At 42.3% G+C, this 15,994-nt stretch overlaps 1 protein-coding gene across 10 annotated transcripts in view; it reads left to right on the top strand.

Annotated features, from left to right (window-relative positions):
- The first annotated feature begins 137 nt into the window (after positions 1-137).
- The window catches only part of pcif1 (phosphorylated CTD interacting factor 1), a 106,106-nt gene continuing 90,249 nt past the window's right edge, over positions 138-15,994 (top strand). For 6 of the 10 annotated variants that reach the window (XR_004415479.1, XR_004415480.1, XM_033041960.1 and 3 more), the window contains exons 1-3: positions 273-494; positions 2,442-2,509; positions 8,767-8,919. Coding sequence is in view for 8 of the 10 variants with exons in the window: in XM_033041960.1 (XP_032897851.1) it covers positions 295-494; positions 2,442-2,509; positions 8,767-8,919 (421 nt within the window). In the remaining 2 variants the exon portion in view is untranslated. The other 4 variants (XM_033041965.1, XM_033041961.1, XM_033041964.1 and 1 more) reach the window with 4 other exon arrangements.

Here is a 15,994-nt window from a genome sequence, read left to right as displayed (position 1 = left end):
CGGGAGTTCAGTCCAATCGGATACAGCGATGATGGCCGTCAATTCAACCAATCAGAACGTCCATTACTGATGTCTGCGGCGTAGCCAATCGCCGTTCGCGCGCCTTTCTCGCGCCAGCCAATCAGCGGCTGCGCTCCGAGGAGGCGCGCCTGCGCAGTGCAGCGCGGCGCTCCGGAATACAAGATGGAGGCGGCGGCCGAGCGGTGAAGCGGAGGCGGGATCAGAGGCGAGGAGGCTTGGTGGCGGACCTCCTCACTGCACAGCCGGTAATCGGGCCGCGCATTACACCGGCACATGCCGCGTGACGAGAGCGGTACCGCGCACCTCACCAGTGTCCGTATCTCTCGCCAGGACGCGAGGAGGAGAGAGCCGGGGAGGCAGTGGCGGCGCTGCGAGCGGGCTCCCTGCCGTCGCCATCTTGAGGCTATTACTGTGACACCACTCGGGAGCGCGGTCTGCTCGTCCGCCGGCGCCGATGCTCTGCCTCCTCTCCCGTAAGAGAATGCCCGTCACCGTAGCGCTCGAAGCCGGTGCCGAAGGCAGCCCGAGCTCCGGACTGCGGCGGACGGACGCGAACCTTCCTCTCCGCCTGCTCGAGTTGCTGCCGAGGATCTGGGCGGGCGGCATAGGCAGAGCATGCGCAGTGAGGCGCCAGCGGCGCAACGGCTCCATTGAGTGGCGCGGAGGAGCGGAGCGGGGCGAGAGGAGGGTTATGCAGGACAGAGGATGAACGGGGGTTCTGTGCGGCATGGAGGATGGAGAGGGGATTTTTTTAGCCAAGCGGAGGATGGAGGGGGGTGTTGGACGGAGGATGAAAGGGCGTGTGCACGCGGGAGGGGCAAATGGAGGGGGTGTGTGCGAGCAGGAGGGGCAAATGGAGGGTGTGTGTGCAAGGGGGGGGAAGAGGGGTGTGTTTGCGGGGGGAGAGAGGAAGAGGGGTCTGTGTGCGATGGGGGGAAGGAGGGGAGAGAAAGAGGGGTGGGGGGCGGAGGGAGGGAGATCGAGAGGCGGTGTGTGTGGGCGGGAGGGTGTGGTTTGCGTTTAGTCGGAAAGACCGGCATCGGAATGGGGATGCAGGAGTATGACGCGGCGCGCGATTGAGGGACAAGGGAGGAAGGGGGTTGCGGGAGGGTGGACTGTGTGCCTGATGAAACAAACGTGGGTGCCACCTTGGTTATCAAGTGTCTTCTTTAAATGTTCATTGACAATCATATTCTGAGGAACTCAAATACCCCAATGGCCTTCCCTTTATTTTTAAACAGTAATACAAAGTTATTTGTTCCACAGGGCAATGTAGATGGACATAAATTGTGGTCATGCAAGTGTTCTCTAATTTGCCAAATTGTAGAGTAGGGAATAAGTAATTTAATTTAAATTAATTGTTGCAGCAGTTAGTGTTGCTGCTTCACAATTTCAACACTCTGGTTTTGATTCTTATCTCGTGTTGTCTTTGTGGAATTGTTCTCTAATTGATTGCAGTGGCTTCTTCCCACATCCTGTAGATTGCTGTGGCTTCTTCCCACATTGGCTCTTGCAAGTTGCCCCATGTTGGGGAATTGGAAAACCAGGGTTAAGTTGATGGGCATGAGAGTTAACAAGTTACCAGAAAATATGTGAGAAAATAAAATTACTCTAAAAGCTGGTATAGACTGTGTTAATAGCTCATATTTGGAAAAATATTGATTTGTCTCAGTCTCTAGATTTCAAATACATATATTAACTGCAATGCTGCCATTTCCCAAATAAAGATTACGCATTGATGCAACAGTACATGTGCACATTACTTGGTACATGTGCAGATTTGGGCAACTTTTTACCCCCCCATTAGTTTAGTGCCCAAAGGAACTAAACTATTTTTTTTTAGGAAGATATTACCTGGAGAATAATTGCTGGCCACTATGATTGGATAGAAACGATGGAACCAGGATTGAGTCTATATCAAATTTTTATGTTCCTTGTGTTCTCATCAATTTGCCCCAAGGTCTGACTATCACCTACCTATCCACTAGCAGCATTTTACAGTAGCTAATTAACCTACCAATTTACACATCTTTGGAATGTGGGAGGAAACGATCGTCCAGAGGAAATTAGGTAGTCATGGGGTGAACGTGCAGATGCAGTCAGCATCCAAAATCAGGGTGGAACCTGGGTCTCTGGCAGTTCAACTAACCACCACAGTGCTGCAAAGATTTGGAAACTTAAGTTTTAAGTTTTAAAAATTCAACATCTGAAGTTTATTCAACCTAGAAATTCTATCTAGATTAGTATTTTAATGGACTTGCTTTGGCAATCTAAACCTTCTGAAATACATCTAACTGGCAAGATGAAGCATGAAATCAGACTGAAGACTGTTTGCATTGCTTAAACTAATCTTTTGCTTAATTTGAATTTTACCAGTGCTCTGGCTTTTAAATTACTGTCATTTTGTGTACTTTCAAAAGGATTAAAGAAAAGCCATTAGCCTATGCATCTGTCCTTAATTGTCGGGAAAGTAATGGGTATTTCAAAGGTTGGTAGAAATTCCATCACTCTATTATGTTTTGATGACCGATTGTGAACCGTTTTAATGACTGAAACTGATTACATTTGTAAATGATTAATCTTTGAGGTGGCAGACTGAGATGTTACTCATGTTATAGAAGCTATTCTGGCTGCTCAACGCTGGGCATCTGTAAGATGGTATGGGCTCAGTGGTAGTTGCAAATGTATACTATCACAATTTTTACCTTTTGCCTACTGTGTTCCTCATCTGACTGTTGCTGTCAATCCAAAGCATCGTCTCTGGTTCCATGAGTAGTGTAGATGGACATGTTGGGAGCTGCAACAGCTGTACTTAAAAATGCTGTCAATCCAGTAACAAGCTATATATATTATACTGCAAAAAACCACAGCAGATTTGCTGCCGATGGATCGATTTAAACTTATGTACAGTGCCCTCCATGATGTTTGGGACAAAGATCCATCATTTATTCATTTGCCTCTGTACTTGAGTACAGAGGAGATTTACTAGAATGTTGCCTGGGTTTCAGCAACTAAGTTACAGAGAAAGGTTGAACAAGTTAGGGCTTTATTCTTTGGAGCGCAGAAGGTTAAGGGGGGACTTGATAGAGGTCTTTAAAATGATGAGAGGGATAGACAGAGTTGACGTGGATAAGCTTTTCCCACTGAGAGTAGGGAAGATTCAAACAAGGGGACATGACTTGAGAATTAAGGGACAGAAGTTTAGTGGTAACATGAGGGGGGAACTTCTTTACTCAGAGAGTGGTGGCTGTGTGGAATGAGCTTCCAGTGAAGGTGGTGGAGGCAGGTTCGTTTTTATCATTTAAAAATAAATTGGATAGTTATATGGACGGGAAAGGAATGGAGGGTTATGGTCTGAGCGCAGGTATATGGGACTAGGGGAGAATACGTGTTCAGCACGGACTAGAAGGGTCGAGATGGCCTGTTTCCGTGCTGTAATTGTTATATGGTTATATACTCCACAATTTGAGATTTGTAATAGAAAAAATTACATGTGATTGTACACATTGTAAGATTTTAATAAAGGCCATTTTAATAGTTTGGTTTCACCATGTAGAAATTACAGCAGTGTTTATACATAGTCCCCCCCCTCCCCCTCCCTTTCAGGCAACCATAATATTTGGGACACAGCAATGTCATGTAAATGAAATGTTTAGTATTTTGTTGCATATCCTTTGCATGCAATGACTGCTTGAAATCTGAGATTCATGGACATCACCAGTTGCTGGGTGTCTTCTCTGGTGATGCTCTGCCAGGCCTGTATTACAGCCATCTTTAGCTTATGCTTGTTTTGGGGGGTAGTCCCCTTCAGTTTTCTCTTCAGCATATAAAAGGCATGTTGAATTGGGTTCAGATTGGGTGATTGACTTGGCCACTCAAGAATTGACCATTCAATTATTCAGTTCATGTTACTTGGCCTGCCAATGCCTTTGCGATTAGTAAGCTCACCAGTATTCTCTTCTTAATGATGTTCCAAACAGTTGATTTTGGTATGCCTAAGGTTTGGCTGATGTCTCTAACAGTTTTATTCTTGTTTCTCAGTCTCATAATGGCTTCTTTGACATCATTGTCAGAACTTTGGTCCTCATGTTGATAAACAGCAATAAAAGTTTCCAAAGGTGATGGAAAGACTGAAGGAAAGACTAAGTGCTGAGAGCTCTTTATACCTGCATTAAGGAGGCAATTAAACACACCTGAGCAATTACAAACACCAATGAAGCCATGTGTCCCAAACATTATGTGCCTTGAAATAGGACTGTATAAACACAGCTGTAATTTCTACATGGTGAAACAAATGTATAAAAATGGCCTTTAATAAAATCTGACAATGCGCACTTTAACCACATGTGATTTTTTTATATAACAAATCTCAAATTGTGGAGTACAGGGGGAAATAAATGGCGGGTCTTTGTCCCAAACATTATGGAGGGCACTGTAGCTCTGTCATATCAAATGAATGGTAAAGAATAACTCGAGCACTGGGTGGGGGAAGAGATGGTTTGAAAATATTCCCATCTTTAACAATGGCAGAGCCCAGTTTGAGTGCTAATGATGAAACTGGAGCATTCCCCACTCGCGGCCATCATAAAATCCGTCCTTTTGCCTATTCATTCTGAATTTCACCATGGTATTTATTCAAAGGTATAGGGCTAGGCATTGGTGGTACTGGAGATTACTGTCAGTAAAATGACAGTAATTGCAGAACTGGCCTTGGCACAAGCTAAGCTGTTTCTGTGTAGTATGAAACGCTGAAATTATAAGCTTTGTCCTTTTCACAAAAGTGTTGGACAAATCTAACGAGGCAAACTACTACCTACTCAATCTACAGCCAACAATCAGCAAAGTGGCTGGTGTCAACAGTGCTGTCAAGTTGTACCTGTCTGTAATGACCTTATTAATGCTCAGTTTTGGTTTCACCAGGATCACTCGCCTCCAGACTTCATCATAGCCCGATCTAAACATGAACTGAAGAATTGAATTCCAGAGAGATTGTGCGGGTAGTTGATTTTTCTGTGTATAATTAATCAATTTACCAGGATATAATTTCTCATGGTTCTCGGTTAATTTAAAAGTACTTCAATGATTGGACTTGTACAAAGGAAGTTGTTGCCTCTTCATCTGGACTCCTGGATTTGCCTCTTGGGGCTTTACTATCTGCTGCTTCACAATATTGGCAGTGCCCAAGGTCATGAAAAAGATTTGCCAAAGTACTGCTTGAGTTGAACAGATTCAGGTGACAATATCTTTAACTTGTCCTCGCACTTTAACATGAGTTGATCGATTGCGAAGCAGGAAAAATTTACTTCATTTAATTTTTAAGGAAATAAACTGGACTTTTCAGTATTTGTAGCAGAGAATACTAGAAATGTGGCAGTTCCTTGTATTTTATGAAAGACAATGGACACGAGAGACAAGTATTGATTAAAGTTCACATCTGGATTGTGTGCATCAATGTGCCTTTTTTGAAAATATCGCCCTCCATCTTTGACCATGTCAGTTTGGGCTTACATGCTTGTGCATAATGCTTCTTGGATTAACTTTGTACGGTGTAAAATGTGAGACACATGGGCATGTATTTCTGGCTCTGAAAAATGGCAACATTCAATGTGTATTGTATAAAATCAAAGATTTATTGTATTATTCTGTGGTGTCTTTAGATACCTTGTGGTTTAATTTTAGTTTGAGTATACCTTTTAAATAATTCATAATGGCAATCAGAAAGGAAGAAAATCAGTGCAAGAGATTTTAGTGAATGGGTTGGAAGCTAAATTTTGGATCTGTTAGGTGAAAGTTTTGCACAGCAAGCTAAATCTGAGCAAATGAGCATGAATAATGATATTAATTATTAATTAGTGATTTCAGGCAGTACAATGTGCAGAGGTAGCGATGCAGCCGTACAGTGGCAGAAACCCTGACTGGGTGTTGTTTGTACTGAGTTTGTACACTCCATGTGACCTCGTGGGTTTTCTCCGGAGGCACCAGCTTCCTCCCAGATTCTAAAGACGTGCAGGTGTGTAGATCAATTGGTAAATTGTCCCTTGGTGTACGATAGAACTAGTGTATGAAAATTATTGATTGTTGCAAAGTTGGTGGACAGTAGAGCCTGTTTCGTGCTGACTAAAATAAAATAAAAGCTAAAATTAACAAAACAACAAAATTAGGACAAAAGACTTAGAACAGTTTTTAAGCTTCACGATTGAGGGAAGTGGAGTTGCATAAAATCTATTTTGAATTATGCCATGGGATGAGGGAAAATTGTCCCAAATGAATAGTATACTTCAGTTTCTGTGCATTGGATTATTACTCACGGATCTGTCATACTGCATATTTAAAATATTTGATTTTGACACGATGAGGAATCTAGGGGCATCAAGAGTTAATAAAGAGTCTTGCTTTTCTCAAACATAGTTGTATCAATATTCATTTTGAGGGGTATCACATTTACATTACATTTAACATTTTGTATGTTTATTCGGCATTGGCGAAAGAATGCTGTAACTAACTTTTAATTGCATTGGGGAAGCTGAAGTGTCACTGAAGCTCATGTGGAGGTGGATGGTTTCTGACATTACGGAAATATCCATCAATTCACTCCTAGTTAATACCAAATTATATGAATGAAGCACAACCATCATTGAACAGTAGAGCAGAGCAATGAGATCAGATTCAATTCTTTATTGAAGTAGTTTATTTTTCCCAAATTTTCCAGATTTATCTTATTTGTATTTATGTCTATCAGTAGCCATGATGTTGGAAACTTTTCAGTACTTTTGTTGTGCCACTGTGCAGTCTTTGCTGCTGTCTGTATACGTGCTCTTATTTTCTGTTGGGTATTCCTGGTTCCTCCCACATCCTCCTGCTTTGATTTTTAGTTCTTGTTGAAAGTAAAAAGGTTCCTAGATTACTTTAATTCCATGTTAAGTAGAAATATTTGTAATTATCCTGATTGTTGAATGCTGGATTTAAAGCACCTCTATAGGGCTGAAGTATTTTTTGGAGAGGGGGCTAAAGAGCTCTGCAGCAAAGGTTTGAAAGTTCTGGCCTAGCTGCCGAGGAAATAATTCGTTTATTTTTAGGTCGTTTATATCATTATTCATGTGTGGCATGAAGGTATATGTTTTACACTGCATCTTTGATAAAGCACCAATTTGGAAAAACCCATAAGAAATGACCAAAATTGCTAGTTTAACCGCAGTTAAGGAACCACCTCTGGTTCTGCCCAACATCATTTACTCCAACCAAATGAAACTATATTATTCAAATACTACTAAATTGGACAGACTGGAGCCAACTTTGCCAATTGTGTAACTTTATGTTACTGTTGCCTTACTTTCAATTCTAACCATTATTTTCCAGTGTATCTTTTGCTTTCAAACATGATGGAAATTTTCTGAATCTATACAGAAGCAAGATTTAACATGGGAATTAATCTACCAACCAACAAATCTGACTGGAAACCAGGACACTCGAGGAAAACTGTGCAGTCACAGAGAGAATGCAAACTCCAGAGACAGCACCCATGGTCAAAATTGAATCTGGTTCTCTGAAATCACTTGGCCTAGAATTAATAATCGTATCTATTTGCAGGAAATTGCATTACATTTGAAAGTACATTTTATATACACTTGATCTACTGAAATAGTAGAAATTCAAAACGCAGTACAATTTTGTATTTTCTAAGATAACTGCAAGGATTAAAAAAAGAGTTCAAACGCAGTGTTAGACTTACCAGAATTACCGATGAGGTAGATCAGTTGTTATCCCAGCACATCATGATCCTGGGAAATTACGATCTTTGGTGTCACAATTTTTCCAATAAAATACTAGTTTCACAACTTTAAACCCTGAAATGTTCTATCCCTCCTATCCTATTATTCTCTGGAAACGTTTCTCAAGGTAACATCGTAGTTAGTGCTGCTGCCTTACAGTTTCAGCGACGCAAAATCAATTGTGACCTTGAGTGCTGTCTCTTGAGTTTGCACATTTGTTCTGTGACCGCATGGGTTTTCCTTGTGTGCTCTGGTTTCTAGCCAGATTTGCTGTTTGGGAGCTTAATTATCCCGATTGCAGGTGGTTGGTAGGAGAAGCAGATGGTAGGGATTGGGAAGTTTGTTAATGTGGTTTGCATGAGAAAGAGTGAAATTAAGGTAATAATTAGTACTGACACGGTGGGCTGAAGCGTCTATTCGTATACTATATGAGACTTCGAGGACGGAATGGAAACTCGGAGTCAATCACTACAGTAGTGCGATTTGGTCTTTAAATTCTGCCACGTGCAGTCTTTATTGCATTTAAAGCACAAATATACCAAGTATCACAGAGAGCAATAAGGAATTTTGACACATTTGGAATCAGGTGATAGTTTATTTTCAGTGAGTATTTAAAAGCAGGTGCCCTTAAATGTTGAACAATGATTTGCTTTACCTCTAACAAATTTCTACTAGTCATGGATAATCTTGAAAAGGTGACGTCATATTGAATGCTGCCGACTCCTGAGTGTATTTATAACTTTTATGCATAATCAGTTTTCAGACTCATGATATAGAATGTTTTATCATCGCTTTAAGTATTAATTACTCAATTTTTGCATCTTATTATAGTTATGTTTTCTTAGTACATTTTTGAGGGAATTTAACTGGAAGTGTTATAGTTGGGAGAAGGCAAATTCAGGCTTAAATATAATGTGTTGCTTGACTGTGTGGGTATGTGTGTGTCATGGGGGTAATTGTTGATTTTTCCTCTTAGTTTGCAGGGCAAATGCAAACAAAATGGCAAGTGAAAATCACAGCAGCCTGCAAGCAGGGGATCCCACGACAATGATCCGTCCAGCGAGTACTTCTGAACAAGGACAACCCTCATCACCAAAGTCTGTAAAACCTTTGGTGCAGGATTTGCCAGGTGACAGCTGAGCCTCTGATTAATTCTCTGTTTACTGGTGTTTTTAAGATCTAATTTTTTTCCTTTGTTCACCTGAAGGGTATCTTGGACATTGCAAATGGATCTGTGTATACTGAAATGGCAGAAACGTTAACTAATATTTTCTGTTTGAAGAAGCTGCAGAAAACCTGGAAATGATGATGGGCTATGGGTATAGAGTAAATGAGGAGCTCAAAGAGATGACAGTTACAAACTTTTAAAGAAATTAATGGGATTGAAAAGTGATTAATCTCCAGGACTTGCTGACCTGCATATTATGGTTTTTAAAATGGTGCAAAGGATAGGGTGGATCCCATTGTTGACATCATTCAAAATTCCATAGAATTTAGAATGGTTTCCACAGCTTGGACAGTAGAAAATGTAACTGTCTGAGAAAGGATAAGAGAAAACGGAATTGTAGACCTATTCGTTGGAAGAGGAGAAGTGCTGGAATCTAGTTTTAAGGTAGTGATAATGGATGAGTTGGACAATAATAATTGACTGCCCAGTCAAGTATGGATATTATGAAGGAGAAATCATGTTTGACAGATCTGGTGGGACTTTTTGAATGTATTTAGCAAAATAAATGAGGGCAATTGATGTAGTGTATTTGGATGTTCAAATGGCCTTCGGGTAAGCTGCTGCACAAAAGATCATCAGAAAGCAAGGTATTGGGGGGGAAATTGAAATGTATTGAAAATTGGTTAGGGAAGAATAAAAAGTTCAATTTTGGGTCAAAGTCGGACGTGTTTATTCGTCATAGGCACTGCAAATTTTTATTTGCGAGTTAACAGACCCATTAGATGCAATCACAAAATTACATGTATAATAAATGATCAATTAATCTAATTAAAAATGGACCATGATAGTGCAAAACCCAAAGTATGTGGAACAACCAAAAAAGTAGTGCAAAGTAGAACAATTTTCAGGTTTCTGTATAATCATTCCGATGGTAGCAGCGAGAAGAGAAGTGGTGTGAATCTTTATTGATATTAACTGTCTCGGGGCAGGGCTTTCTGGAGATTCCGTCAATGCTGGGGAGTTCAGTATCCTTGATGGACTGGACAATGTCCACCACTTTCTGTGGCCTCTTTTGATCTTGAGCATTTGAATATCCGAATCAGGGCTTGATGCAGCTTGTTAGAATGCTCTCCACTGTGCACTTGTAGGAGTTGGGTAGAGTATGCGGTAACATGTCAAATCTTCTCGAACGTCTGAGGAAGTAGAAACGTGGGAAAGCTTTTCACTGTACCTCGGTACATGTGACAATAAATTAAACTAAAGGCTTTCTTTGTGATGGGACATGTATATGAATAGGAAAGCTTTAGTGGGATAAGGGCCAAACACAGGCAATTGGGACTAGTTTCGATAGGGCATCTTGGTCGGCATAGAAATTAGGTGCAGGAGTTGGCCATTCGGCCCTTCGAGCCTGCACCGCCATTCAATATGATCATGGCTGATCATCCAACTCAGTATCCCGTACCTGCCTTCTCTCCATACCCTCTGATCCCCTTAGCCACAAGGGCCACATCTAACTCCCTCTTAAATATAGCCAATGAACTGGCCTCGACTACCCTCTGTGGCTGAGAGTTCCAGAGATTCACCACTCTCTGTGTGAAAAAAGTTCTTCTCATCTCGGTTTTAAAGGATTTCCCCCTTATCCTTAAGCTGTGACCCCTTGTCCTGGACTTCCCCAACATCGGGAGCAATCTTCCTGCATCTAGCCTGTCCAACCCCTTAAGAATTTTATAAGTTTCTATAAGATCCCCTCTCAATCTCCTAAATTCTAGAGAGTATAAACCAAGTCTATCCAGTCTTTCTTCATAAGACAGTCCTGACATCCCAGGAATCAGTCTGGTGAACCTTCTCTGCACTCCCTCTATGGCAATAATGTCCTTCCTCAGATTTGGAAGGCATGGTTGAGTGTGGGCTGACGGGCCTGTTTCTGTGCCACATGACTTCATCAATGTGCTGGGCTCAGGATCATCAGATGTAAAAATCCAGGAGGGTGAAGTTGTTGCCTCTCTTCAACATCTCACATGAAAGAAGACAGGTGCATGTTCCCTTGGTTTCTCTTTCCTAAAATTGAAAAACATCAGCTCCTTGGTCTTGTAAAATTTAGAAAAAGATAGTTGTTCCGGCACCAATCAATCAGATGATCAATCTTCTTCCTGTACGCTGACTCATCATTAGCTTTATTCATCCAACAGCAGTAATTTCACTAGCGAATTTAAAAATGGCGTTGGAGCTGTGTCTGGATTCTTAAGGAAACCATCATGTCAGTTGTCCAAGATGACATTACTGAAGGATCTTTCAGTGAGGCTATATGGGTGGACTTGAGGAATAAAACGGGATTAATCATCTTGATGGGATTGTGCTGTAGAACTACAAAGCGGAAATTAGAGGAACAATATGCTGGGAGAATGTTGACAGCTGCAAGAATAGGGGGTTGTCATAATAAGGTATTTTAACTTTCCCAATATACACTGGGGCTGCCATAGTGAGAGTTTAGTTTAGAAATACAGCATGGAAACAGGCTCTGGCCCACCGACCAGCGATACCTGCACACTATGTACACTAGGGACAATTTTACAAGCCAATTAACCTACAAACCTGTACATCTTTGGAGTGTGGGAAGAAACCAAAGATCTCAGAGAAAACCCACATAGGTCGCGGGAAGAATGTACAAACTCCGTACTGACAAGCACCTGTAGTCAGGATCGAACCCGGGTCTCTGTTGCTGTAAGGCAGTAGCTCCACTGCTACACCACCATGCCACCCTAAAGAGATGTTGGTGTTTAAAACAACCTGGTTGCCCATGTAGATGAATCATGAAAGTTAACGCAGTTAGAGGGACCAATAAGGCAAATTCTGGTTAAGCGTCTCAAACTTGTAACATTAACTCGGTTTCTCTTTCTGTAGATGCTGTCTGATCAGCTGCATGTTTCCAGTATTTTCTGTTTTTATCTAAGGCAGATGGTATGTTGGCTTTTATTGTAGGAATATTTGGTGGAAACAGTAGAGGTGTAATAATAATATATATAATATATAATAATATATTCCGATGAAGGCCATTATGCCATTGGCTTTCTTCACTGCCTGCTGTACCTGCATGCTTACTTTCAGTGACTGATGTACAAGCACTCCCAGATCTTGTTGCACCTCCCCTTTTCCTAATCTGACACAATTCAGATATTAATCTGCCTTGTTGTTGTCACCGAAGTGGATAACCTCACATTTATCCACATTATACTGCATCTGCCATGCATCTGCCCACTCACCCTATCCAAGTCACCCTGCAGCCTCATAGCATCCTCATCGCAGCTCACACTGCCACCCAGCTTTGTGTCATCCACTAACTTGGAGATGTCACATTCAATTCCCTCATCTAAATCATTAATATATTGTAAATAACTGGCGTCCCGGCACCTCACTAGTCACTGCCTACTAGTAGGACCACTAATCCCATTCTGAAAAGGACCCATAAATTCCTAATCTTTGCTTCCTGTCTGCCAACCAGTTCTCTATCTGTGTCATTACCATACCCCCAATACCATGTGCTCAAATTTTGCACATTAATCTCTTGTGTAGGACCTTGTCAAAGGCTTTTTGAAAGTCCAGATACACCACATCCACTGGCTCCCCCTTATCCATTCTACTTGTTACATCCTCAAAAAATTCCAGAAGATTAATCAAGCATGATTTCCCCTTCATAGATCCATGCTGACTTGGACCGATCCTGACACTGCTTTCCAACTATTCGGATAATTAAGGTGCAAGGACAGAGGGTTATATGATTTTTTCCTCATAAGTGTTCAGTTATTTTGCTTTCAAAGTGGGTCACAAGCAACATAACTAGTTTCCCCGATTGTGAGAGTTTGTGTGAAGGACTTAAAAGACCATTGAGATATGAACAATTCGCACTGTTGAGAGAAATTTTGCCTCGTTTAGCTGGTATTTTATTGCAGATGACTGCCAGTATTTTAGTCATTTTATGTTTGAACTTTTGGGGAGGGGGATATTAATCTCGCTCTCAGTAGATGCAGGTGGTTATACATTTCCGTGAACATATTTGCAAAGTAGGGAAATAATGGTATATTGGCTCAACATTTGTGCATTAACCCATATTACCAGGTCTGAAGAAGGGTCTCGACCCGAAACATCACCCATTCCTTCTCTCCAGAGATGCTGCCTGTCCCGCTGAGTTACTCGAGCATTTTGTGTCTACCTTCGATTTAAACCTGTATCTGCAGTTCTTTCCTTCACAAATACACAGTCATGTTTGCCATTTCCACTGATATTCTGATGTTCAGGAATTCTATGAGATGATTTGAAATACCTAGCACATGTGAAAAGTGCTATGTTGATCTGAGTTACTGTCTTTGACAGTCCTTGAGGGTTATTGATAGGACTGAGATGTTTGAAGGTGTTTAATGTTCTGGATTAGGTGGGAAAATGCTGAATGTAAGTGTAAGAAAAGCTTGTGATAAATTGAAGGAATCCATATATAACTGCCGTGAGATGGTAGGAATATTTGTGGTGTGTTTTATGTTTTTCTGCTTGTATTGGAGTGCCTCCGAGATGGATTCTTAGAGCAGCTTGTACTGGAGCCTTCCAGGGAGAAGGCAATTCTGGATGTTGTGTAATGAACGGGATTTGATAAGGGAGCTCAAGGTAAAGGAGCCATTAGGAGGTAGTGACCATAATAAGATAAGTTTTAATCTACAATTGGAGAGGGGAAAATCGGAAGTGTCAGTATTACAGTTGAGCAAAGGTACTATGGAGGCATGAGGGAGGAGCTGGCCAAAGTTGACTGGAAAGAGACCCTAGCAGGGATGACAGTGGAACAACAATGGCAGGTATTTCTGGGAACAATACAGAAGGTGCAGGATCAGTTCATTCCAAAGAGGAAGAAAGATTCTAAGGGGAGTAAGAGGCGACCCTGGCTGACAAGTGAAGTCAAGAACAGTGTAAAAATAAAAGAGAAGAAGTATAACATAGCAAAGATGAGTGGGAAGCCAGAGGATTGGGAAACTTTTAAAGAGCAATAGAAGATAACTAAAAAGGCAATACAGGGAGAAAAGATGAGGTACGAAGTTAAGCTAGCCAAGAATATAAAGCTTCTTTAGGTATGTGAAGAGGAAAAAATGAGTTAAGACCATAGTTGGACCGTTGAAGACTTAAACAGGTAAATTTATTATGGGGAATAAGGAAATGGCAGACAGTTGAACAGGTACTTTGGATCTGTCTTCATTAAGGACGACACAAACAATCTCCCAGATGTACTAGTGGCCAGAGGAATTTGGGTGACAGAGGAACTGAGGGAAATTCACATTAGGCAGGAATTGGTGTTGGGTAGACTGATGGGACTGAAGGGGGAGGAGCCATCTTGGGGAACGGCTGCTAACCAGCAGCCGTCCGTTTAATTCACTTTTTTTTGTAGTTCTAGTGAGTCCTGTATTTTGTTTGTGGGAGAAATAGACTTTTTATTGTGGGGGGAAGGGGGTAACTATATTTCTAGGTCCCTACCTGGTCGCTGAGGCAGCTTTTTCTCCGGGCTGCCCCGTTGACCCGTCCTCGTGACCTACCAGCGGGCATGGAGCGGCGTTTCCTGGCGAGGACCGCCCAGCACCTCGGCTTCGGTGCCGGCACAGCGCTGAAGCGCTATCGCGGAGCGGAGCAGGCGATGCCTTGCCTGGGTCGCCGCGCTGGATCGACGCGCTGGAGCTCTGGTGAGCTGTGACCGCCGAGTTCAACACCTCCGGGCTGCGGGTCTGCGGAGTGGAGCGGGCGGCGCCGACTTCAACATCGGGAGCCTGTGAGCTCCAAACCGGCGCGGCCTTGACTTCAGAAGCCGCGGTCTCCGGTAAGGAAGCGGCCGTTCCAGGTGACCCAGCCGCTGAGAGGACTCTCCCGATGCCGGGGCAACAGCACCCGGCCAGAACGGCCAGGAACAGCGGGCCTCCGTAGAGGCAACAGCGGAGGCCTCAATAGGCCTGACTTTGGGAGAACTGGGGATGGGGATGGGGACTGGACATTGTGCCTTCCCCCACAGTGGTATCCATTGTGGGGGGATGTTTTTTTGTGTGTAAGTGATTATTTTAGTTTGTGTCCAAGATGGCTGTCGGAAGGGAGAGTGTACGCTGGTGCTGTTTAGCTGCCGCTGCTCTCTCTTCACATTGTGTTTTTGATTTTTTGTCTTTGGATCGAATTCTGTCTTTAATTTGTGTATTGGTGATGTCTTTATTATTTATTTTACTCCGATTATATGTTTTTTACTCTTGTTAAATTCTGTAAGGTGTCCTTGAGACTTTTGAAAGGCGCCCATAAATGAAATGTATTATGATTATTATTATTATTATTATTATTAAGGTTGATAAATCCCCAGGGCCTGATGGTCTGCATCCCAGGAAATGGCTCTAGAAATCGTGGACGCATTGGTGATCATTATCCAATGTTCTATAGATTCAGGATCAGTTCCTGTGGATTGGAGGGTAGCTAATGTTATCCCACTTTTTAAGAAAGGCGGGTGAGAGAAAACGGAATTATAGATCAGTTAGCCTGACATCGGTGGTGGGGAAGGTGCTGGAGTCAATAAGATGAAATAGCGGCACATTTGGATAGCAGTAACAGGATCGGTCCGAGTCAGCATGGATTTACGAAGGGGTTGACTTGACTAATCTACTGGAATTTTTTGAGGATGTAACTAGGAAAATGGACAAGGGCGAGCCAGTGGAGGTAGTGTACCTGGACTTTCAGAAAGCATTTGACAAGGTCCCACATAGGAGATTAGTGGGGAAAAATTGGAGCACATGGTATTGTCGGTAGGATACCGACATGAATAGAAAATTGGTTGGCAGACAGGAAACAAAGAGTATGGATTAATGGGTCCCTTTCAGAATGGCAGGCAATGACGAGTGGGGTGCCACAAGGCTCGGTGCTGGGACCACAGCTATTTACAATTTGCATTAATGATTTAGATGAATGGATTAAAAGTAACATTAGCAAATTTGCAGATGACACAAAGCTGGGTGGCAGTGTGAAGTGTGAGGAAGAT

This window comes from Amblyraja radiata, chromosome 23 (genome assembly GCF_010909765.2).
Source record: "Amblyraja radiata isolate CabotCenter1 chromosome 23, sAmbRad1.1.pri, whole genome shotgun sequence".
In the NCBI taxonomy this organism is placed as follows: Eukaryota; Metazoa; Chordata; class Chondrichthyes; order Rajiformes; family Rajidae; genus Amblyraja; species Amblyraja radiata.
This window is presented reverse-complemented; position numbering and strand designations above follow the sequence as displayed.